Source organism: Antechinus flavipes, chromosome 2 (genome assembly GCF_016432865.1).
Source record: "Antechinus flavipes isolate AdamAnt ecotype Samford, QLD, Australia chromosome 2, AdamAnt_v2, whole genome shotgun sequence".
Lineage (NCBI taxonomy): Eukaryota > Metazoa > Chordata > Mammalia > Dasyuromorphia > Dasyuridae > Antechinus > Antechinus flavipes.
In genome coordinates this window covers 552,455,497-552,481,389 of record NC_067399.1, presented here as the reverse complement: position 1 = coordinate 552,481,389, position 25,893 = coordinate 552,455,497, and the positions used below count along the sequence as shown (strand labels likewise).

General features: G+C 33.6%; 1 protein-coding gene and 1 pseudogene across 6 annotated transcripts; both read right to left on the bottom strand.

Annotated features, from left to right (window-relative positions):
* On the bottom strand, window positions 1-25,882 carry LINS1 (lines homolog 1). Of its 6 annotated transcripts, none has more exons than XM_051980988.1 (10): window positions 25,790-25,882; window positions 20,827-22,088; window positions 12,495-12,611; window positions 10,436-10,607; window positions 8,644-9,131; window positions 8,465-8,554; window positions 4,944-5,085; window positions 3,577-4,179; window positions 2,123-2,294; window positions 1-905 (listed from the first exon to the last, which is right to left on the bottom strand). In XM_051980988.1, exons 5-10 carry the CDS (start codon window positions 9,037-9,039, stop codon window positions 5-7), a joined length of 2,304 nt encoding a protein of 767 aa, XP_051836948.1. In that variant the 5' UTR covers window positions 9,040-9,131; window positions 10,436-10,607; window positions 12,495-12,611; window positions 20,827-22,088; window positions 25,790-25,882; the 3' UTR covers window positions 1-4. The 6 variants fall into 6 exon arrangements, with proteins under 6 accessions (XP_051836948.1, XP_051836946.1, XP_051836947.1 ...); XM_051980986.1 differs by having other exon boundaries at window positions 20,827-20,950; window positions 25,790-25,878; XM_051980987.1 differs by lacking the exon at window positions 25,790-25,882 and adding an exon at window positions 23,571-23,653 and having other exon boundaries at window positions 20,827-20,950.
* On the bottom strand, window positions 10,988-11,935 carry LOC127551336 (60S ribosomal protein L15-like; annotated as a pseudogene).
* Window positions 25,883-25,893: the final 11 nt, after the last annotated feature.

The following is a 25,893-nucleotide window of genomic DNA, read 5'->3' as shown; positions in this document are numbered from 1 at the left end:
TTCTTTATAACACGTTCATATTTTTATTTATTGTATCAATGTGTTTTAGCAATTTCAATAGTGCAGATGGATTGTATGGAAAGAGATGTTTCCTGTGCAAACGGGAAATTGCCTTTTCTAGTTCTTTCAAGCATTTAAACGTTTTACAAAATATTACAGTTTCAGAGGCAATACTATTTAGGGCAGTTTCACAACTAACAGATGACAAAGTAGAAGCCTCTTTTGGATCTAGAAGCATGGCAGTAGATTCTAGGTAATTCTGGCTCTTTTCTCCAATCACACTGACAATTTCCTTTATCTTTGTATTGACTTGATAGTCTAAAGGAGTCTGTTTAATAGTTGATAAATATTCTTCTTCCACTGATTCCTCTTCAGAATCTTCTGAGCTGCCTGAATAATCAACCAGGCTTTGAGAGGCTCTTGGTGAAGATGTATTATCAATGCACATCAATAAGTTGGGTTGCTTCAACTTCATAGTCTGATTGTCTTTCTGTTTAATATTTGTTCCAGAAGTAGTAGGGTCAGAAGCCAAGGGTAAAACAGCATAGTGGTTTGTACCACAAAAAAGATGCTGATGAGTAGCTTGGTTGCTGTATCTTTCTTCAACATGTGAAGTGACAATCCTAGAAATATGCATACCATCTCTTAATTCTGCTGCATCAAATAATTTACAAACATCTGAAAAATTATTCTTCTCTCCTTGGAGTAGTTTTAAATACCTAACAAAGTATTCAAGAAAGCAGGTTTCTGAAGAAATCAAAAAGTCAAGGAGAACTGTTGCATCAAATCCAATATTTTTTAAGAGAAATAAGAAAATACAATGAGGATTAAAGCCATTTTCATGTGTCTGATGGTCCCAAGTTTCTTTTTCTTGGATCATGTCCTTAGCAGCTTCATTCCAACTTCTGTAAATAAATGTAATTATACAATTCAGATTAAGTATCAGTTCAACTATCAATTATTTTCAAAGCAAATAGACTTTGAAAAAACCATTTCTCGAATATACTTAATAACCTGATCCAAAAGGACAACCAGAATGAAAAAATGCAAGATATTTAATACATTCAGTGTGACTTCATGGCAAACTGAACATCTAAAGTTCATAGGACAGCTATTTCATATGAAAAATTCAAATTTATGCAAAACCAAGTCCAATTTAGAAATATTTCCTTGTGAGGAAATAAGAAACTAATTTTAGTATAATTAAGATAAGTTCTAAAAGTTGTATATATTTTCACACTGGATTCACATTTGACCTTTTTAAAGCCTAACTCAAATCACAGAGGAATTTATATTCTTTATTAAAATCCTCTGAAAATTTGCCACTAAACATTCAGTATTCTAAAAGATGCTGCCAGCAATGTTATAATATAAAAAATAGTGGCAAAAAACTTTACTTAAGATTAAGTATTTTTTCTAATTAGCTAAGAGAAATAGATATAAAGAAAATACTTTTTGGTTTCAAATAAAGTAGTAGGAGAACCAGTATAAAAGGTCATTTGAAAATTCATAATCAATTATAGACATTCACATCATCCCAAATTAATTTGCAAAACAAAAAAATTCAAAAGGGATGATTTGATTAGTTGCAAGTATATACTTACAACTACAAATATAAAGATGAAGATCACTTTTCAAGCAAGGAGTATTTCTTTCTAATGAAAAAAAATTATAGAATTTAAGAACTACAAGAAATCCTCAATTGCATTTAGTGCAATTTCTCCACATTACAAAAGAAATATTAAAGGTGAGACACGGTAAATTATTTGACTTAGGTCACACAGTTATATAGCAGAAGAACCAGGATTAAAACCTGGGTCTTGACTCCAAGCTTAGTACTTTCACTTTGCCACTAATAAAGCTGCCTCAGTTACACAAATTTTCATTATAGGACTGAAATGAATCCTGTCAATTTGCATGTAAAAAAACTGGGCCCCATAAGAAAGCAGAAATAAACGCTTACTAGGGAAACCACAGTTTTAGAGTTTGTTCCAGTTTAAAAAAAAATAATAAATACTTTTAAAAGCAACTGTTAAAAGTATTCTCATTTTCCTGGGACTTACTAGTATAATAATTACTTGTAAATATTTTTATTGGGTTAACTAATAAACTCTATACAAACCTAGTAAGCTTTAGATAAATGCTTAATGATGCTTTTGCAGCCTCCAGCATGTCATCATCTTGTTCTATGAAGATTTTAGAAAGCCATTCACAGTGATGATGCAATTTCAGGGAGGAATGAAGGTGATGTTTTAAGAAGGACAATAACTCAGGCATGAATTTCTGTAATTCAGCTTTTTAAAAAATCCCAAAAATAAAATAATTAAAATATAAGCAATACCAAAGCATTGTTTCTTAATACAAAATTATTACAAAAGCAAAATCGTGCCAATAATTGAAATTCTTTAAAAATGTATTTTTCATGGTATCTCAAAAAGATAAAACAAATTTTTAAATGACCAGTACAAAATAAAGTCATTCATTTAAACAATTAACTCACAAAAATACTTGTTGCAAAGCAATAATTTAATATTGTAAATGATTATTAACAAGTATAATTTTTTCAAGTGAGATTTTGTTAAATTTAAATAGCTGAGTAGAATACATGTAAAAGATAATTATAACAAATTCTATAGTAGAACTATGAATTATGTAAATTCAAAAATATTACTACTGACCAACTAAAGATGTTACAAATATGTGAAGCCTTATTTTATAGAAAAAAGTATCTTTTAAAAAAATCTTTTTTGAAAGTTTACCACCAAAAGTGCTAATATCACTAAATCTTGAAACATTATACCGTAAAGATTTTTTTTAACTACTACAAACGCTAAAATTACATAGCATATGCCACCTAGTGTTCTAATTTGGACCTGCACATGAAATAGAAATATACTTCTGGAATGAAAGAATAGAAACTTCAAATTTGTCAGGCTTTTAATTTGTTGTTAAAAAAAATATCCTGGTGCAAAACTTTACAATAGAATTAATATTCTATTCATATAAGGATTATATACTATAGTTCCTTTCAAGTAATGTCAAGGAATCTTTCACATCTAAACTGAAATGTCAGAATTAAATGGGCTTCATTTGATAGGTAGCAAAATGCAACAAAATAAATAAACCTACTGACTAATCAACTCAACAAAAAATTCTCTATCTGCAACAAAGGATCCTCATCATTATTCCCCAACAAATCTTGAATAACTGAAAATTTCATGCAGTTTATAAAATATCTCACCAGTCAAGTTCTAATTTTTATCAACACATTATGTTGGCATGATTCATTGTTTTATACAGAATTATTATAAAAATATGATTGTGTAACAATGAATTACGTTTTGGGGTCATTTTTTCATAACTAGCCACTTAATAAAAACCAATTCTACAAGTTTATTTCGATATAAATGTACTAATTTATATATGAAAAGTTATAAAAACTTATCATTTTATATAAATTCAAAGAAAATCTCATTGGTTCAAATTAGGCAGATTTGCTAGTTTTAAACTTTGAAAAAATTTATCATGCATCATTCTTCTTGCAGGATGGGGGAGAGGAGCAAATTGGCAAATTACCTTTTACTTCACTTGCAGACATATAATTATGCACCTTGATTTCTAAGGATTTCAGTAAAACTAAACTTGATGCTCTGAGGATAATGAGATCAGGGCCAAGAAGACTTTTATTTCCAGATTGAACTTCACTGCCTCCAAAGTGGCTGGGTTTTTCACGAACAGATAATTGTTTCAACCACCCCAAATTCACAGCTTGCAGAAAAGCATTACCCAAAGCTAACATGTCCATATCTAAATAAGGATCCTGTTCAATTAAAGTAGGAAGTGAAGTATTTAGGACATCTTCACCCACTTTATGCAGCAGACATCTTTTAATAAGGATGATGAACTTCTTTTTGACTAAAGAGTGAATAGGCCACCTAATAATATCCAAAGCACAAAATATTTTCAAATAAAAAACCCTCTGGCAAGTGAGATATAACTTCAAGTGAATTCTGGAGGCTATAAGAATTTCAAGCAATTCCAAAAAGCAAATAAAAAAATTTGTAATTTTAGGATTTAGTATCTTGGTATCGTGGTTGTTTTCAAAATTCTGAGAAAAAACTGAACAGTAAAAGACTTCAAAATGAAAATCAAAAGATGCCAAAAACTGCTTCAATAATCCTGAAATGATAAAAAAAAAATTGTAAATAGGACATAAATGATTATGTAAGTGATTAAATCACAATTAAACATACATGTTAATATTTTTAACAAAATTTAAAAATTGATTCTGAATTTATCTTAAATAAAATCATAAAGTAACCCCCCACCACCATATTTATTATAAAAACGTCTTTGAGGACCTTAAACTCTTCTGTTTAAGCCATTAATAGAGCAATAGAATATAAATTAAAATAACATAAAAATATGAGTATAAAATATTCTTAAGATTAGAATTTTAAAAGGCAGGAAAGGAAAAACTTGAACTTGAAGATCTTGTGGTATAGCAGAAAAAAACACTGGCCTGGTTATCATGGGATTTAGATTTTAGATTCAAATCCTGCCTCTAACTATTATTACCTGTATGACTTGGACAAGTTTTCTATTCTCTCTGGGTCTCAGTTTTCCCTAGTATAGAATGAAGCAACTGAAAAAATGTCTCCTCTAGCTCTAAATTTATAATAGATAATCTAAAGGTCATAGAGTAGCATAATAATCAAAAACTTACAATTTCTACTTCAAAAATATAAACTTATTTGTTAACCTAGGACTTTTCAAAGTATTGTGGGGAAAGCTTGTCATTCCTTTTTTAAAAATAGGCAGCTGTGAAATAGAACCCATTCTTATTATTATTATTATTTTTTTTTTATAGAACCCATTCTTTATTATAAACATAAAACTTCTTCCAGGAATAATGATGCCTAATTAAATAAAAGAATTGGCACCTGCTTTTTGTAAACATGTAGCCTTCAATATTTCTTTTATTACAGCTGTAAGAGTCCAGAGACAATAAGAGATTGTATTACTTTCAGGGTAGTTGGAAAAACTTTTTAAACAAAAATCTGTCCATGTTTTATTTATAATATCCTATAAGAGAAAAGAAATAAAGGAATAAGGTGTTTTAAATTCAATCACAAATCAATTATTTTTCATGATGCAAATTTAATTCTATATAAACATTTTAAAATTTAACATTTTATTCATCAACAAAAATTTATTCTCTTTCTTTCCTTCCCTTGCCAATGGATAGTAATATTTGAAAATATAGTCAGGGAAAACGAATTTTCTCATTGGCCATGACACAAATGTATAATGTAATAGAATAACATTGTGCTATTAAAAAAAAAAAAACCTGATTAAAGGATGGTTTCAGAGAAACATATGCAGAATTAGAACAATTTATACAATAACAACATTTTAAAGACAAACAACTTAACACAATGACGAAGTACAGTTCCAGAGATACCATAATAATATATTTTAAAGTGTGCTACCTGACTGTCTATCAAAGAGGTGAGAGATTTTGATAGGTATGACCTTAATTTTTAGTTCTTTGCTGCCACAAATGGCTGCTATGAATTTTTCTATGTATAGATCCCTTTTCTTTTTCTGATTCCTCTAGAATTTAGGCCCAATAGTGGTTTAAATACATCAAAAGGTATGACTATTTTTTGAGAATAGTCCCAAACTGCTTTTCAGAATGTCTAAATTAATTCACTCTTTTATCAAGACAGTATTAATTTGGCTTTTCTACTAGAATTGCTCCATTTTTCATTTTCCATTTTGGTCATCTTTGCCAGTGAGATGACTGTAAGTTAAACTCAGTTGTTCCAATTTGAATTTTTCTAATAATTAGCATTTTTAATTGGCTAATGACTGATTTTATTTCTATCGTAGAAAATTGCCTGTACATATCATTTGACTATTTAACAATTCAATTTTTAATGTATGTTGGAATGGTTACTCTTGTCAGAGAAACTTGTTTTTTCCTTATTAAACATCTCTAATTTCTCCTTCAAATATTTCCCTCTCCTAACTTATCAATAACCATTCTTATTTTAGCTACATTGAGTTTATTTGTGGAGAAAAAATGTTACTTTTACATAATCAAAATTTTCCTATGAAATATTTATAACAAATGATATTTATACCCAGTCTAGAATTCTATGGAAAAAAAGGAAGACCTTTAAGAGCTATCTTAAATGATCTATTCTAATATCATTCAAGTCAATAAATGATATTAATTGCTCTTTGTTTATTTGTAAAGTAGAAGCTACAATATATAAAAGGAAATGAAGCTGAACTTCTTTATGTATAGTGTATATGTATATTCATGAATATAGATATATATGGAACTATGTTAAAGGCTATTCTTTTTTTTTTTTTTAAATTTTATAACTTTTTATTGACAGAACCCATGCCAGGGTAATTTTTTACATTATCCCTTGCACTCACTTCTGTTCCTATTTTTCCCCTCCCTCTTGTGGTGTTCTTTTTCTTCTTTAAAATATATAATATAGATGGTTCTCTCTGGGGGAGAAGGTAGGTTTCTCAAGGAGCTTTTCTGGAGGCAGCTTTAGTATCAGTTCGGATCAATAATTACCCCAAATGCAGCCAGCTGGTAAAAATCCAAACGTTTATTTCTCCTTCCAAGTCTTGTCTCTTTCCTTGGGCCTGGATAGCTAGATTCTTAGAGGCCTATCTCTCTGCTTGGTTCCACGAGCTCCCTCCGAATATCTCCAAATCCAAAGGTTTTGTCCTTCAGAGCCTCTGCCTCTGCTTTCTTCAGCCTCCAGCCAGCACAAAGATGGAATGAATCTCTTGTCTCCCTCACTTGGGGCTCGGCTAGCTTTCTGGCGAGTCTTTCAGACCAGCTTGGTCTTAGTAGGGGAAGTGCAGGAGCCCAACCACCACAGAGAGCCTTCTCAATCTCCTGCTTAATTCTTGACTCGTAGCTTTTTCCTCCCAAAACTCTCCTTCCACCACCAACCAGCCAAGTGGAAAAATATATTGGAATGAATCACTCTTCACTGGCTTATATATGACTCTTCTGAGAGAATGGGATTATGGGTTTTCTTCCATAGTGCTCTCTGGCCCTAAGAGCTTCAAGGGAGGTGTGAATTCAGATATCTCATACTAAACCATGAGATTTCCCAAACGTGTGAACTCCAATGAGTAAAGGTGCAAACACAAGCTTTGTATCAATCAGTTCTACTTAGTACCTTGTTTCAGGTTCTGGCCCAAAACATCTTCTTGTAAGAGCAGATCAATAATCTATCAACTCTAATGAGTTAGCAATTTGTAAAGATTCCAACACCCTCCCTCCATCCCCTTCCCTAGATGGCAAGCAGTCCTATATATGCTAAATATGTTGCAGTATATCCTAGACACAATATATGTATGCAGAACCGAACAGTTCTCTTGTTGCACAGGGAGAATTGGAGTCAGAAGGTAAAAATAACCCAGGAAGAAAAACAAAACTGCAAGTAGTTTACATTCATTTCCCAGTGTTCTTTCTTTGGGTGTAGCTGCTTCTGTCCATCCTTCATCAATTGAAACTGAGTTAGAGCTCTTTGTCAAAGAAATCCACTTCCTTCAGAATACATCTTCATACAGTATCGTTGTTGAAGTATATAATGATCTCTTGGTTCTGCTCATTTCACTTAGCATCAGTTCATGTAAGTCTCTCCAAGCCTCTGTATTCATCCTGCTGGTTATTTTTTACAGAACAATAATATTCCATAACATCCATATACCACAATTTACCCAACCATTCTCCAATTAATGGGCATCCATTCATTTTCCAGCTTCTAGCCACTACAAACAGGCTGCCACAAACATTTTGGCACATAGAGGTCCTTTCCCTTCATTAAAGGCTATTCTTAAGAATATATACTAATTTATATATTTATACTAAACTTTATGATATTATCAATTCAAGAGTTCTAAGACTCATTTTTTTATTCTCACATATATATCATTAGAATGTTATTTAGCAATACAGTACTAGTCAAAGAGCTTGAAGAATAAAATTTTAAAGGAAAAAGAATCTCAAAATAATCACTTGAATGACTTTTAATAAAATTTACTTATGCCTGGAGAGTCTTACATGAACTGATGCTAAGTGAAGTGAAAAGAACCAAGAGAATATCACCCTTTTTGTCATTTGCTTGCTTGTTTTTTTCACATTTTTCTTTTTGATCTGATTTTTTTTTGTGCAGCAGGATATATGTGGGAATATGTTTAGAAGAACTGAATATATTTACACTATATTGGATTACTTGATGTCTAGGGGATGGGATGGAAGAAGGGAGAAAAATTTTGAATACAAGATTTTGCAAGGGTGAATGTTGGAAACTATCTTTGCATGTATTTTGAAAAATATAAAGCTTTTATTATAAAAAATAAAACCCAAAAGTTTATTTGTAAAGAAATACATCATTTGACAACAATTTTCTACACTCACCTTTTCTCTTAGTTGTAAATGTAACAGTGAGGCAAGACATTTTGCAGCCATATGAGACAGTAATTTATCAGATCCATGGAATGTGTTGATCTATATGAAAACAAATATTAATATTTTAAAAATCTATTATTTTAAATACTAAACTTTGAAATTGATATTTTTTACATAAAAAAACTTACTAATTTAGATTCCAGTTCATATGACTTTAAAAGAATTTCAATTATAGCATTATACTTCTCTTTTATAGTAAATTCCATTTTTTTAGCTAGTATTTTGGTTATCATCATCTTGATGACTGTTAATTGAAGCAGCATTATATCTCTGGGATTACTAACTTGAAAATGAATTTTCAAATTTATTAATTCTACAGGAATGGGAGTGGCACCAATGTTGACAGAACCAGGTTGGTTTCCATGATGAACACATGGCCACCTCAAGAAATTTGATGTGGATAAATCTTGGATTGAAAATGGTAGATTGAGATAAAATGCATATTCTTGGGTGTCATTTTCAAGTGGAGCTCCAAGAAGTATCTTCTTATATAATTGCCCTAAAACGTGGTAGGAGGTTTCCATTTTTTCCCAAGATGTTATTTGTTTGATCTCAATTTTCTTGAAGCAAATGTAATCTCTTCAATCTAAACTGAATATTCCTTCAATGATGATGCCTAAAATAAAAATACACAGCATTACCAACTTTATTTCTAGTATTACAAACTCAATATTTTCTGTTCAATCACTTAATTTACTTTTAAAACTTGACATGCAATAAAAAAATATAAAAACTTTTTAACAGCAACATGGGAAAAAACAGACCATAGTATTATTAAAGATACTTTTTGAGTGGAATTCATAATTAACTATGATTAACATCTCTTAAAAAAAAACAAAAAAACTACAGGGACAGCTAAATGGCACAGTGGACAGAGCACCAGATTTACTTTAGCATGATTCACCATAAGGTATAGGTATATTCCAGGCAGATAATAAATAGCCAATGAAAAGACATACAGACTGGAAATAAGTAGGGAATGGTGTCAGCAACAGAAAAAGCCTGGTAGGCTCATCTGAAAAACATATCAGAGGGAATAATCCATAAAGAAAGAAAGATAAGTTGGATTGTGAAGGACTTTAGGGAGCCACTGAAACTTACTGCACAGGGAGCAACATAGCCAGATCTGCACTTAAGGAAAATCACTTATGTGACAATATGTAGGATAGAATGGAGTGGGGATTGACATAAGTTTATAAATTAATGTACACCAACTAGTGGTATCTGTAGTTAGAGAGTATTGCAACTTCTCCAAGCAGCATGATAAGATCCTCCAATGGTATGATAGAACTTGTGACCCTTTCCAAGACCTTGGCTCTTCTGGCCAGCTGAGGTACATCCAATGTTTGTGCATTGGCTTGGTGATATATTGAGTATCAAGGTTTTGTCTGATACCTGTACAGAATGAGTCGATAAGAACAATCCCAATGGCCCAATGATGAGGCCATTACAATAACTAAGAGATAATGAGATTCTAAAATAAGATGATGGTTTTGAGTAGAATGAATTATTAAGGAGTTTGAAATAAGACTTGGAAACTGACTAGATAAGTGAGTAAGATGGTGAGTAATCGAGGATGAATACAGGGTAACAATTTCAGCAAGACATTTGATAAACATTTATTTCTTTATGCACAAAAGAAATGTGGCTCATTAATTGCAACACAGTTAAATGAATTCATAAGTGGTTGGACAACCATAGACAAAGAATTTTGATTCATTTTAGTCTAGAATTCTAATAAATGGTATAATACACGGCATGTACTTGGCAGAGCTGGGACAAAACATCTATCCTTAAGCAGGATTAAGTTAACATACTCTCAAGCCTTTGAAAATAGCAATTTTTTGTATTGTTCTCTATTGCAGGTTTTAAGACTTTAGTGAAAAAGACCTAAGCTATTTCTTAATACAAAATACTCACATGACATTGAAAACAGAATTTTTTTCATTACAAAGTAGACTATGGCAGAAAGCATCAAATCTGCACCTTGGATTTCACTGATGTGAAGAGTTTGACTTCTAAGTTTGAAGCTTCCCAGAACTAAAGGTGTTCAAGCACAGGTGATAGTTAACTTCTTAGGAGTGTTAGGAAGCTGAGTTAAGGAGAAAGGGGGAAAGAGACAAGATTGTAAATGGAAGGGCATCGAGGAAGTATGATTAGATGACAACTAAATCTATTCCAAATCTAAGATATGTTAATGACACAATTTTAGACTAATTTTCTATATCTATACCTATACTTATAGTACTATAAAATAACTGATATTAAAAAGCATATTTACTATAAAATCCTGAACTATAACTTATATTTCTATAGCATTTTAAAGTTTACAAAATGTTTTACATGCATTAGATTCTTAATTATCTAAGTTAGGTGTTCTAAGAGATCTGTATTCTCACTGATATGGGTTATTTCCTCCAATAATGCAAATTACAATCCATCCACTTTTGCTCATCTTGAGTGTTTATATCTACCCATATATTTACCATTGAGGGGTCTCCCTAGTGTGATGATGGCTTTTCTTAAATTCACCTGACAATAAGGCACATACATAGGTTCAGTAACTATTTGGTTTTTCCAATTAAAAATTCCTATTTCTTCCTCTACACTAATTCTTTACTCAAAACATTTTTCAGACTGTCCAAATTCACTGCACACCTTTCCACTGAACTCTGGGTGATTTTCAACTCCATTTCTTTAGAAACTATACTGTTATATGACTTGAAACCATATATTATTACCTTAAATATTGGCATTAAAAAGATTGGCCTTTGTTTCACCATTTTGAATTTTGTTTATTAATCATTTAAGTTTATAAATTAATGTACAATGTAGTGGTATTTGTAGTTGGAGAGTACTGGACCTTCTCCAAGCAGCATGATAAGATCCTCCAATGGTATGATGGAACTTGTGACCCTTTCTAAGACCTCGGCTCTTCTGGCCAGCTGAGGTACATCCAGTGTTTGTGCATTGGCTTGGTGATACATTGAGTGTCAAGATTTCATCTGATACCTTTACAGAATGAGTCAGTAAAAACACTCAAAGAATTTGTCGAATCTTCAACCACCTAGTAGTTCAACACTCTTAGGGCCCCACAGTGGGGGCCAGCACCCTCTTCTGCTACAGATCAAAGGATCCTGGCAAACTTCAGCCAACTGATACCATAATGCACAGGTTTGCCACAGGTTGCACTCTTGGCAACCAGACATTTGTGCCTATCATGAATATGGCAGATGACATAACTCTGCTTGGCCTTGTAGCCCAGCTGCTAGATCTTATCAAATCTCATGAGCCAAGGGGCTCAGTGCAGGACAAACAACTAAAGGTATTGCCAGCAGCACTTAAGCAGCAGGAACCACATGACATCCAAGTCATGTGCTTTTTTCTCCAGAATTCCTGGATGTACTAGAAGGTCCCCATGCTGGCTCCCACTTAGCCTACCTAATGGCTGCCACCAATCAGAAAAAAAGTTGACTTGAGCCTTTGTTTCAAAAAGAAGTCTGGGAATATTATAAGAACTTTACAATCTCCTAAAAGCAATATAATCTACTCATCTAATTCTGATCAAATTTGGGGACCAGGGATTGTCCAAAATATATATTTTGTCTATTTAATTGCATTAACTCTATTCAGGAGGTATTCTTTATCCACTTTTATAGTTAGGCCAAACTTTTTTGGATCTTGTTTAGGAGGTAATATTCTTAGACTTGATGTAATCCATTACCTGGGAGCAAAAGTATGTGGAAACTCTCACTATACAAAAGGTCTGCCCCTCTGACCTAGATTCTCCATGCTAGATCACTTTCACAAAAGCTTTGCAAATACATATTGCTAGGCACTAATAATCCAGGTCAAGCCAGATTCTCCATGATTATCTCTGTTTTCCAGAAAAGAAAACTGAAGTTTAGATAGGATAAGACTCTTCTCCAGTTACATAGTTTTGTAAGCTGCAAGGCCAAGAACCAAATACATCTCTTACCTGTGTGATAGAAAGACTGTAGAATTTATCTTCATCATCATGATGCTAGCTTTGTCACTAACCAATCAGGGAACCCTGAGAAAATCACTTCCCTTCATTACATCATGATTTCTTTACCTGTAAAATAAAGGATGGATGGGACAATGACTATAGTCCTTAAACCCCTTAGACTCTTTAAGTCCATTAATTGAAGTTCTATTCTGGTTTTATTTTCTTTTACATTAAAAAAAACTTTATTTTAATTTTTTCCCCAGTTACATTCAAAACAATTTTTTTAACATTTGTTTATAAAATTTTTGAGTTCTAGATTGTCTCTTATCCCTACCCACAATTAAGAAACCACATATGAAGTTAGGCAAAATATTTTCATAAAAGTCAAGTTCGTGATGACACCCTAAAAAATTAAAAACCTTAAGAAAAAATAAGTTTTAAAAAAAAGAGAGAAAGGAAAAATGTGTCAATCTGTATTCAGACATAATCAGTTCCTTCTGTGAGTATGGATAGGATTTTTCATCATAAGTCCTTCAGAGTAATCATGGAAGATTGTACCATTGAGAATAGCAAAGTTATTTGGAGTTGGTCATCCCAGAACACTGCAATTACTTTGTATAGAATACATTTCACTTAGCTTCAGTTCATGGAGGACTTTCCAGGTTTTGTTTTTTTGTTTTTCTGTTTTCTTTTTCCTGAGAGCCTCCTGCTCACCTTTCCCCTAGAACAATAATATTCCATCACAAAAACTTGCCACAATGCCCATCAATTGGAGAATGGATGAATAAGTTGTAGTATATGAATGCTATGGAATACTACTATTCTGTAAGAAACGACCAGCAGGATGATTTCAGAGAGGCTTGGAGAGACCTTCATGAACTCATGCAAAGTGAAGTGAGCAGAACCAGGAGATCATTATATATGACAACAAAATGATCAATTCTGACGGACATGGCTCTCTTGAACATTGAGATGATTCAAACCAGTTCCACTTGTGCAGTGATGAAAAGAGCCATCTATATCGAGAGAGAGAATCATGGGAACAGAGGGTGGAACACAACATAGCATTCGCACTCTGTTGTTATTTGCTTGCATTTTATTTTATTTTATTTTTTGTTTTTGTTTTTCTTCCTTCTTAATCTGATTTTTTCTTGCACAACCAAATAACTATATAAATATGTATACATATATTGGATCTAACATGTATTTCAACACATTTAACATGTATTGGACTACCTGCCAGATAGGGAAGGGGATTGGGGAAAGAAGGGGAAAATTTGCAACAAAAGGTTATGCAAGGGTCAATGTTGAAAAAATTACCCATGCATATGCTCTGTAAATAAAAAGCTTTAATAAAAAAACAAACAAACAAAAAAACAAACAAACAAAAAAAAATGCCACAAGTTATTAAGCTATTCCCCAATTGATGGGCATCTCCTCAATTTCTAATATTTTTTGTACATATTTTCCTTTTTAAAAAACCTTTTTTGGTATTCATGCCTAGTAGTGATGTTTTTAGGTTAAAGGATATGAATTAATTTATAGCCCTTTGGACTATGTACCTTTGAGCACAGATCATATCTTTTGATCATTTATTAATTGAGGGATGGCTCTTATTTCAGTTCCCTCTATGTTTGAGAAATGAAGCTTCATAAGAAATACTTGTTTCAAAATTCTTTTTATAATTGCTATTGCTAACTATATCCCTCCTCCCCCATTAATTTTCTTTCTCCTTTCACCCTGCTCTCCTCAAAAGTTTTGGTACTACTCTACTCCCTCCCCAAATATACCCTCTCTTTCATCATCCTTTCCCTTTTCCCATATCTCATTCCCCTCCTATATTCCTTCAGGGTAAGATAGATTTCTGTACCTATATTGAGAATATATGTTAATTCCTCTTTGAGCCAGTTCTGATGAGAGCTAAGGTTCACTCTTTTATCCTCTTTTCCCATGGTAAAACTTTTTCTTGCCTTTTTTTAGCAGATAATTTCCATTCTACTTTTCTCTTTCCCTTTTTCCCGGTACATTCCTCTCATCTCTTAATTTCATCATTTTTAAAAAAGATATCCCTTCATATTCAACTCACACCTGTGACCTCAGTTTATATGTACTTCTACCATAATAATGAGATGAGTAAGTTTTTAATGAGTTACAAGTATCATTCTCCTATGTAGAAATAAACAGATAAAGCTTACTAAGTCTCATCACTTTCCTGATTACCTCCTTATGCTTCTGCAGAGTCTTGTATTTGAAAAATCAAATTTTCCATTCAGCTCTGGTCTTTTCACTTATGCTTGAAAATCCTTTATTTCATTAAATTATCACCTTTTCCTTTTAAGGATTATACTGTTTTGCTGGATAGGTAGTTGTAGTTCTAGCTCTACTATTCTCCAGAATATCATATTCTTCTGGTCCTTTAATAGAGAACCTACTAAATCTTGTGTTACCCTGACTGTGGCTCCACTATATCTGAATTGTTTCTTTCTGGATGCTTGCAATATTTTCTCCTTGACCTGGGAATTCTGGAATTTGGTTATAATATTTCTGGAGTTTTCATTTTGGGATCTCTTAGGAAATGATTGGTGGATTATTTCAATTTCTATTTTATCCTCTAGTTCTAAGATATAGGACAGTTTTCCATTTCTTAAAAGATAATGACCAGGCTCTTTTCTTTTTTTTATCACAACATTCAGGTAGACCAATAATTTTAAAATTATTTCTCCTGGATCTATTTTCCAGGTCAGTTCTTTTTTAAATGATAAAGAGTTTACTTTTTTTTTCTTTTTTTTTTTTTTTGGTTTTGTTTTATTATACCTTGATTTCTCATAACTTCATTAGCTTTCATTTGCTCAATTCTGTTTTTTAAGGAATTATTTTCTTCAGCGACCTTTTGAGTCTCTTTTTCTACTTGGCCAATTTTGCTTTTAATAGCATTCTTCTTCTCATTAGCTTTTTTTACATTTCCTTTTGTACTACTCTCAATTCTTTTCCTAATTTTTCTTCTATCTCTCTTACTTGATTTTCAAAATTTCTTTTGAGCTTTTCTATGGGCCTCTGAGGCCAGTTCTTATTGTTCCCAGAAACTTTGGATGCAGGAACTTTGACTCTGTTATCATCTTCCTTGTTATCATAATAACTTTCAAAGTTCAGAAACTTCTGCTGTCTGCTCATTTTCCCAACCTATAACTTGGTTTTTAACTTTTTGTCAAAGTAGGGCTCTGGTCCCAGGATGGAGGGTCCCAAGCTTTGGTGATTTTGTGCAGCAATTTTCAGAGATCCTTCTAGGAAACTGACCACAAGCACCGTTTTCTGCCATAAAGCTGTTAAAAGAGTGTCCCTGATCCACTGTAGCTATAAGATCTTGTGTGCTAAATTAACAGAGTCCTGCTTTGCTGGGGTCAGGGCCAGGACTGTGTGGGCTTGCACTGAGATTACATGCAGGAGTCCCACTTTGGTGCCCAGACTGTCTCCATTGACCTTCCAAGTCCTCCCTGGTGTCCCCCCGCACTAAAAGGCCAAGAAACCTGTAACACTGCTGCTGATTCAGGGGTCCCTCCAGTTTTGCTGACACTGGGGCCTGGATTGGGTCTGGGGCTACGCTGGTAGCCAGTGTGGGGATTGTGTGCTGGGTTCCCACCCTAGTACCACAGACCTTTTCTGGTGAATTTGTAAGTTCTCTTTGGCATCTCTGGGCTGAGAATTCTGGAAACCACCAGTGCTGCTGCTGATTCACAGGTCAGGCTGAGGCCGGGGCTGGAGATGCACTGGCGCACTCTGCACCAAAACTGTGCTTTGGATATCCACCTTGATGTCACAGACCTTTTCTACTGTTCTTTTACATTGCCTTCATCAGGAAAATTTTCTACTCTGTCTACTCTGTTTAGAGTTATTGTTTAAAGAAATTTGGAGCAGTTTTGGGGAGAGGCTGGGCAAGTTCCTGCCTTTATTCAGCCATCTTGGTTCTTCCTCCCTCTATTTTAAATATCATTTGTTTAAGAGGCTTTTCCATTGATAAAGCAGAGCTATCTATATGAAGATGGTCTACTTCACAAGTTCTTTACAAAACTCAAACTACACCAGTGGTTTTAAATGGAAGTATGTGACCAAAAACTTAAATTTTATCCTTAAGTGTGATGCCTTCAACCATACAAAGTCCACTGATCTAGAACACCATGTTATTTTGTGTCTGCATTTCAAAAAAAATTCAAGCTAATTAAGATTTTTTATTTAACAAAATTTCTAAACCTTAAATGAATCAAAATGGAAATTTCTAATAGGTATGAAAATGTTTTCTTCAGAGGAAAAAAGATAAAACAGAAAATATATCTGAGGAAGACCGATCTCTTAAAAGTACAATTTGTTCACTAGGAAGACAACATTGTCACATCATTGTAATTCCAAAAGTATCAAATGGTGGGTTGCAAGTAATCTATCTTTTATATTCAGCCAAACAAATGAGCTGATTCTCTTCTGATATGCCTAATAATTTTTTGGTTTACTGATAGTTTCAGAAGTCCTTAGTCAGAGAGCTTCTGACCTCAGGAGTTTCCTCAGGGAGAAAATCTAGAATCACTGACTTATCTCTCCCTCTCGCCCCCTTTAAAATCGGGGGATCACAAAATTATATTACATCAAACGAGAACTCCAAGTAATTTTAAAAAGATTAATTCAGAGGTACGTTCAAGTAAATGTACCCTATATCCAAAAGGATTTGGGAGCATAACTGGCTTCAGAAGATCAAGAATCAGAAATAAAGCTTTTATTTCACAACCAGAAGCTTTGAAATATAAATGTTTAATTGCTTCACTGTGAAATGTCAAAAAATAAAGTGTTACACCTGTCAAATTGGCTAAGATGACAGGAAAAAATAATGATGAATGTTGAAGGGGATGCGGGAAAACTGGGACACTGATGCATTGTTGATGGAGTTGTGAACAAATGCAACCATTCTGGAGACCAATCTGCAATTATGCCCAAAAAGTTATCAAACTGCATACTCTTTGATCCAGCAGTGCTACTACTGGGCTTATACCCTAAAGAGACATTAAAGAAGGGAAAGGGACCTCTATGTGCCAAAATGTTTGTTGCAGCCCTATTTGTAGTGGCTAGAAACTGGAAAATGAATGGATGCCCATCAACTGGAGAATGGTTGGGTAAATTGTGGTATATGAATGTTATGGAATATTATTGTTCTTTTAAGAAATGACCAGCAGGATGAATACAGAGAGGCTTGGAGAGACTTACATGAACTGATGCTAAGTGAAATGAGCAGAACCAGGAGATCATTATATACTTCAATAACGATACTGTATGAGGGAGGATGTATTCTGATGGAAGTGGATTTCTTTGACAAAGAGAAGATCTAACTCAGTTTCAATTGATCAATGATGGACAGAAGCAGCTACACCCAAAGAAAGAACACTGGGAAATGAATGTAAACTGTTTGCATTTTTGTTTTTCTTCCCAGGTTATTTTTACCTTCTGAATACAATTCTTCCTGTGCAACAAGAGAACTGTTTGGTCCTGCATACATATATTGTATCTAGGATATACTGTGACATATTTAACATGTATAGAACTGCTTGCCATCTGGGAGAGGGGGGTGGAGGAAGGGAGGAGAAAAATCGAAACAGAAGTGAGTGCAAGGGACAATGTTGTAAAAAAATTACCCAGGCATGGGTTCTGTCAATAAAAAGTTATAATTATTAAAAAAAATAAAATAAAATAAAGTGTTAATCCCAGTTGAACATAAAAAATGAAAAATAATACAACTTCAAATTTATAAAAATAAGAGCCATTCCCCAATATATAAATGTCAAATGTTTTTAAAGGAAATGTCAAAGTTTTTAAAGGAAGAAACCCAAGTTATCAATAATCATATAAAAATACTACTAATCTCTAATAATTAGAGAAATCTGTATTAAAGCAATTTTGAAATTCTACCTCATACCAGATTGTTAAAGATGACAACAAAACAACAGGAAAAACAAAAAACAGGCAATGAGGTGGGGGCTGTGGTAAAATAATTACAATTAGTACATTGTTGGTCAATCTGTGACTTGGTCCAGAATTAGAAAGTAATTTGAAACTAGGGCTCTAAAGTTCCAAACTGTTCATACCTTTAACCTAGCCAAATGGCTTCTAGGCATATACTCCCAAAGAAATAAGAAAGGGATCTTATCTAAATATACAAAAATACTTATAGTAACTTTCTTTGTGTAGCCCAAAATTGGAAATTAAGGGATTATCCTGCTTTGGGGGATTAGTTAAATAAATTACGGTACATAAAAGTGATGGAGCATTAACATGAAATAAGAAATGATAAAATGATCAATGTGGAACTATGCAGTTATGTGCTGAAGGATTTCTTTTAGGCTAAAAACAAAAGAAAACAAAACAACCTGGCTTTATGGATTTGATGGAAGTGAGTGAACTGTGAAACCTATCTCACAAGATAGAGATAATGTTCTAAAAATTGAATGGAGGTTAGCTGTGTCCCAGGGCCAGGTTTCTTTCTCCAGAGATCATGTGGTTTACAAGGAGTGAGACCACATAGCCCTTATCTTTGTGAGCTAAGTTGGGGCCACCTTGGCACTGAAACTCCCATATAAGGTAATTTAGTAATCCTAAAGATGTGGTTGGATTAGAAGTTTTTCCTCATTTATGACTTACAATGTAAGGTCATTTGTCCTGACTAATTGGGGCAAAGATCCAGTCTATAGGAACTGTTACCTCAAGGCCCTATATAATTCTTATCTGTTAATTGGGCCTTGCCTCTCCTTGCCTAACTGCTTGTTGAAAGGGAGATGCCCATTCTCACAATACTGTAATAAAATTCCTTTCTGTTTTTACCTTGAGAAATCTCTTTAATTTATTTATTTGAGCTGGTGGTCTTTATCCAACACAGAAGTAATATGAACGAGAAGACAGGTGTGCCTAAGATATACAAGAAGATGAAGAAATTGTCAACATGGAGGTAAAAAACATAAGATGTTGGACACAGAAGAAAAATTTCTAAAATATAGCCCCTAGGCTATGGCTGCAAAAAAAAAAAAGGAAACATGTAGGGAAAGATATTCTCTCCCCATATAGTCCTGAACATATGTGACTATATCATATTGATGTGGTAAATGCACCAAAATGATGTAGTTGAAGTAGACAACAAATAATGATAAAAACTAAAAGTTGAGCTTCAGTCATATGAAGAATTCACAATGGCCATTCTCTTTGACAAAAGATAGATTTATTTACAGAAAAATTTACCGACAAAATGAAGACATGCAATAGACATAAGAGTGGTAAATATGAAATAGAGTGGGAAAGCATATGAAAGGCAAGTTCCTCAGTGGAACTCACAATTACTTAGGAGAAAGGGAACACTCCATTAAGTTAGAGGATGCCTTTAACTGGAGGCTAAATCCTGAAAGGGACTTAGCACCACAAAAGAGTTAGTTAGCTGTAAGGAGGAGAAATGAGGTTAGGAAGTATAGTGAAGTTAGGGTAGATATCACATGGCATGGGGAAAGATGGAAAGGGAAAAGATTATCATGGGGCAGAATGTCATAGTAGACTGAGCCAAAGAAGAAAGCAATCATTAGATGGCCCATAAGTAAATAGGGAAAATTTAACCTCATGGACATGATTGAGATTTCTGAGAGAATGTGACAAGTTAAGACTGAGAAGGTGAATTTCTGGGGTTTGGCATAACTTGGATTTCAGACTGGATGACCTTCCCAGAGGTGGGACCATGGAGCTAAATTGATCTCTATCAAAGCCTTCTCCCTGCCTGCCTTAGGTATTAATTTTTTTCAATTCCTTTGGAAACCACATCTAACATCAATATGATTTATAAAATTTTTCTTATTTTTAACCAAGTATAAAATTAGTTTGTTCCTATATCCTAGCATTTTCTTGGATGTCACTTTAAGCCAGAACAGTAGAAATTACCTACTTCTATATACAAGACATAATACTTCTAGATAAATTTTAAGCATTTACATTTTGAGAAATTTCATTTTGTTAAATGATTTCTTCAAGGCAAAATTATATTAATCTGCATTAAGAAAAAAATCTCTTCAATTAAAGATGTTAAATTCTAGTTTACAATGTAATATTAAATGGAAGACTTGATAATTTAAAGTCCCTTCTCCCACCTCAAAAATTATAACAGAAACACTGAGATAGGGGGAAAAAATGTAGAATACGTATTATTTAAAATGGACATATAGACACAGTAAATAGTCTGAAACAATTTAAGGAAGGCAGCTAGATAGCTCAGTGGATAAAGCACTGGGCCCGGAGTCAGGAAGATTGGAGTTCAAATTTGACCCGAAATACTCACGTAATACTACTGAGCAAATCACTTGATTTCGATTCCTTAAATTCACTGGAAAAGGAAATGGCAAACCACTCTTACATGTCCGCCAAGGAAAACTCCATACAGGATCATGAAGAATCAGACACAACTGAAAGATTGAACAAAAAAACAAGCAATAAATAATTTGGGACAATATAATGTAGTCATTACATTACTCTACCTCAGCTAACTACAAAAATGGATTCTATTTATTTCATCCAGCATGAAATAAGAGATCTAGACTATCAGACTTTAACAACTTACTCTGTCTTCTTCTGTTTCAGGTTGTGATTCTTTTAAAATTATTAGCACAAATAACAAAACTAAATTATCCTATAAAACCTTTTTTTATTCAAGAATTAAACTAAAAATTGAGGTACAACTTTAGAACCTAAGGTCTTATAAAATGTATTCCCAATTTATGGACCTGTTCAATTATTGTTTCCATTCAAACTTTATATATATCTAGATGAATGGTAGATAAAATATATGCTAAGAACAAATGATCATTGGTTAAAAATCATTCCACAGTCAGAAACATTTCTTTAAAAATTCCAAAGCAAGGAGAAGTTATCGAATTTAGAATGAATTTTAAAAAAGGGATGGGGGGGAGGGTACGCTCCACAGTACTTTGCAAATTATTCAGTAGTTTCAATCATGTCTAACTCTTTATACCTCCATTTGAGGTTTTCTTGACAAAGATACTGGAATGGTTTGCTATTTCCTTTTCCAGTTCATTTTGCAGATAAGAAACTGAGGCAAAAAGGGTGAAGTAATTAGTCTTCCTAACTCCTCACCCAGCACTTTGTATACTGTACCACCTAGCTATCCCAATGCATCACCTAGCAAGCATTTAAATATACAGTTCTTAAGTAATAAAGAAAATTAGATTTTGATTATCTGTACTTAAAAATTTTAATTCTGGATCAATGGTATGCTCTGCAGTTATGTAAAAGACAACATTCTGATTATTCTCAAGACCATTTTAACTTCAATGCAATGAGAAGAAACAGTAAATAGCAAAAAAGGAACTAGACAGAATCAGAAAAAAAGGGTATCAACAACTAGCTCAGTGACTTTGGGCAAATCACTTACCTTTCTGGGTCAAAATAATCTCACTTTTAATATAAATGGTTTGTAGTAGATCATCTCTCAAGTTCTCTATGCCAGTAGTAAAACAATCAATCAGTTTTATTATCACTGTAGTTTCCTAAAATGGAACTATTAATTTTGAAATAATTCTGCCTCTGGAAATAAATAGCATCATAAGGAAAAAAATTACTAAGAATATTGAGAAACTATGAATCACTTAAAGGTATAAGTTTTATAGGTTTATTAATTCAACAGACTTTATTTTAAAGGTTAGGTATAAAGGGAAACAAAAAGTATACAAGTTATTTGTAAATAAAATACTATTTGGTGGCTTTACTATTCATTTTTACTCTACTCTGTGTAGAAAGTGGTAAAATTTTTGCTTTAAACTAACCATTTATTACATCAATATTGAACATGACTAGATTGACACAAAGATTATGACTACAAATTATCTTATGATTTTAATATGTTTGAAAGAATCATCCACTTGTTCACATTGAGAATTATTTTTTTTAAATGCTGTCATTTGCCAAAAGCATTGTTTTAAACAGCTTCAGAAAATCTTTGAATTTTAAAAGCAAATTTGATATTTTTGCAAAAAGGCAAAAATAGTTTGGAAGCAGCATGGTAAAATGGAATGAGCGTCACATCTGAAAATTCAGACCTTCAAATTCTAGCCCTGTTCTTTCCACCTAAGATACCAGTGCGCAAATCTCTCTAGATCCATTTCTTCCTATATAGAATGGGAACACTGAGTTGGATAAGGTCCTTGCCACTCTAACTTTTGCAAGCTCTGAAATCTGCTGAATATACTCTTCAACAAAGATAATATCATTTTTAATCAAAAAATGAGTAGTGATGAGAATTTTTCTTATGAGACCTGCAAACTTGTATAGCTCTTAAGATAATTATAAAACAAGCACTGAAAATTTGTGACAACACTAGAATGAGGGTATGTCATCAGTTGCTTCAAGGAAAAATACTTATTTTAGTTTGTTTTTAAAAAATGTTTTAGCTAGCCTATATTTCTTGTTTCATAATCAAAGAATGGAAATTGGTCAACCAAAGAATTTCTTGAAAAAAATGATCATAAACATTAAGTGAGGCATAAAACATAGATATACACATAAAGATATTTACCGATATTATGGAAAAAGGAGTAAAGTTAAAACTGATATGGGCAATCCCTACAGATAATGAAAGATAGCTAGGTGGCACAGTGGATGAAGTTGCAGGTCTGGAAGAAAACTTAAGTTCAAAACCAGCCTCAGATGTTTATTAGCTGTGAGGCTGAGCAAGTCACTTAATCCTATTTGCTTCAGTTTTCTCACCAGTGAAATAAGATAGAGAAGGAAATGCAAACCACTCTATTATCTTTGTCAAAAACAAACAAACCAACAAACAAATGAAGTTACAGTCAGACACAGTTAAAACAACTTAACAACACAGATATTCAGGTTCTCCAGAGGTTCTTTTGTGTGTGACTTTACATCAAGCCCAGACACACTGCATAACTTCATAAGTGATATTTATTATCACATGTTAGGTTTACTGATCCACAAGGGGAAACAAATCAGGTAGATGAAGAATGTCTATTGAGCAGGCTATAATTCAGCTACATAAAGTATCCGTACCTATTATCTTAAACAGCCATTTCATCTGGGCTCAAGTGAATATCGTCACGTCATCTAGTCCCAGAACTTCTTGAAAACAGGACAGTAAGTTGGACTGATTTTGGAAAGTAGCATAAAGTTTTTAAGTTTCTCTCTGAAACAGGTTTATATTTTTATCCTAACATTTTCTTTACAGCACAATCTAGAACTCTACACTGTGCTTTTGATATCCTATTTTCTATCTATCACACACACACACACACACTCTCTCTCTCTCTCTCTCTCTTTCTCTCTCTCTCTCTCTCTTACATGAATACTCTTCTAAAACCCATTTCAAGTAATCACTCTGCAGCAATGCAGATCACAACCAGGCATTACGCAGAGGTACTTCAATGAAATTCTGAGACCAAAAATAAACAAACTTTCTTACCTTTAGGTGAAGGGATTCTAAACTGAGTTAACTAGGCTAGATCTTGGAGAACTGATATTTAGGGTTCCATGCCTACACATGTGGCATTTTGCACTTAACAAAATCTACTATGGGCTGTACTTTGCAGGTATAGTATTAGAGGACTAAGGATCAGTCTCCTGAAACAATGAAGCATTACTGTGCTAAGTCAGTGGTGGATTTGTATAATGTTGTTCAGCAGTTTTTCAGTCATGTCAACTCCATTTTGGATTTTCTAAGATATTGGAATGGTTCCCCATTTTCTTCTCCAGCTCATTTTCTATCTATGCTAAGAAATATTTGTTTAATTGAAGGGTTTCAGCATATGTGATTTAAAGACAGATATTATACTCTCACCAGTCTTAATTTTACACTCTCAAATCTCTAGCCATGCTATTCTAAAAAAGTACACATTTCAATTTGTTATGAACCAGTAAGAAATTGAAACAGCTCAATTTTACAGAATGTGGTTTTACAAGTTTCCTTAAGAACTTTTTTTTTTTTTTTGTCTTTATTTGAATCTTCAGTAGTGCCTGGCATAGAGTAGACAATTCATGTTACCCATGTGAAATAGCGAACAGATAAAGTTTAATTAAGCTTTTTCTAAAAGAATATTATAATTGGATTTCTTTGGTCTTTTAAGAAATTTGTCTTGAGGCTCTCTCTGCAGTCCAAGGATCATAAAATTGAGAGCCATGAAAGGTCCCATAGAAGTTATCTAATCCAACTCTTTCATTCTACCGAAAGTAGAATAACTAGTGATCTGACAAAAATGAAGGTGGGGGAGAAGAGAAGAAAATCCCACTAATCGGTATACATGATTGTATTGTTTACATGATAACCGCATTGTGGAACACATTATAAGTTATTTGAAAAGAAGTAAAATTTCATTAATTTGGACCTCACAAATTCGTGATCAGCTTCTGTGTGCTTCTGGGTTACTGACCCCACTTTTTTAAAAACCTCACATCACACCAAGGTTTACTTTTTTAAACTTTCTCCACTTAAGAATATTCAACTAAGCAAAACAATAACATAAACATGTTGGTAATTTGGTGAATTTGGTAAAGGTAAATATATTTGCTAAGTATATGTAACATTTATTCCTTAAAATTTAATATTAACTATTCCTTAAGATTAGTTATAATGATGCATTAGTCCCACTTCCCCCTGACTGTAAAGTAAAAAAACAAAAAACAAACAAAAAAAAAAAAAACCCACATACTTTAATAATAGCAACACTGGTTTAGATGGACTTGGATCTATCATTCACAAAGTGTCTTCCCCACAAAAACAGGGAATTAAACGAACCAAGTAACATCTCTATTTTACAAACTTCTGGGGCATGATTTTTTTTAAAGAATCACCAACTTTTTAGCCGCATTTAAGGAGAAGAACAAGGACAGAGAAGTTGACAGGTGCCGGCCTTTGACCTGGACCCTTAACCAAAGGAGAACTCACATTTTAAACCCTTATACTTCTCAAAACGCACGTGCAGAGTTCGGGGTTGAGAAGGCTTGGACCGCTCCTCCCATAGCCCTCAGCGTCCCAGGGAAGTAGCCCCTCAGCCCAGTCTGGAAGAGCTGCCCAGTAGAGGAGTCCGGAGGGACTGCAGGGCTCCCAGACCTCTGGGGAGGGGCAGCCGCCGTCACCTGTCCCCACCCTCAGTTTCCCGGGCCTACTCCCGTTTTTCCTCTCCCCAGTAACCTCTTCCCCTTCAGTTACTCTCAAAAACTCCTCGGAGGAAATTCCCCCCACAAACCGGCGTCCACCCCTCCTTCTATCACGTCACCGTTTTAATCAGCCCTGGAGTCCCGTAGAAGTCGCCCCGCCTTCACGCTCTGGATTCAAGTGGACCATAGATCCCAGGGACGCTATCCCGTCGCTACTTCCGGG

What these genes read in the sequence shown, in the direction of transcription:
- LINS1 (XM_051980988.1), bottom strand. Translation starts at nt 9,039, where the DNA reads ATGGAAACCTCCTACCACGTTTTAGGGCAATTATATAAGAAGATACTT. An exon ending in ATTTACAACTAAGAGAAAAG is followed by an intron (nt 5,086 to 8,464) that starts GTGAGTGTAGAA and finishes TTTCTCTTATAG; the next exon opens with GATATTATAAATAAAACATG. An exon ending in TACATGTTTACAAAAAGCAG is followed by an intron (nt 4,180 to 4,943) that starts GTGCCAATTCTT and finishes TTATCATTTCAG; the next exon opens with GATTATTGAAGCAGTTTTTG.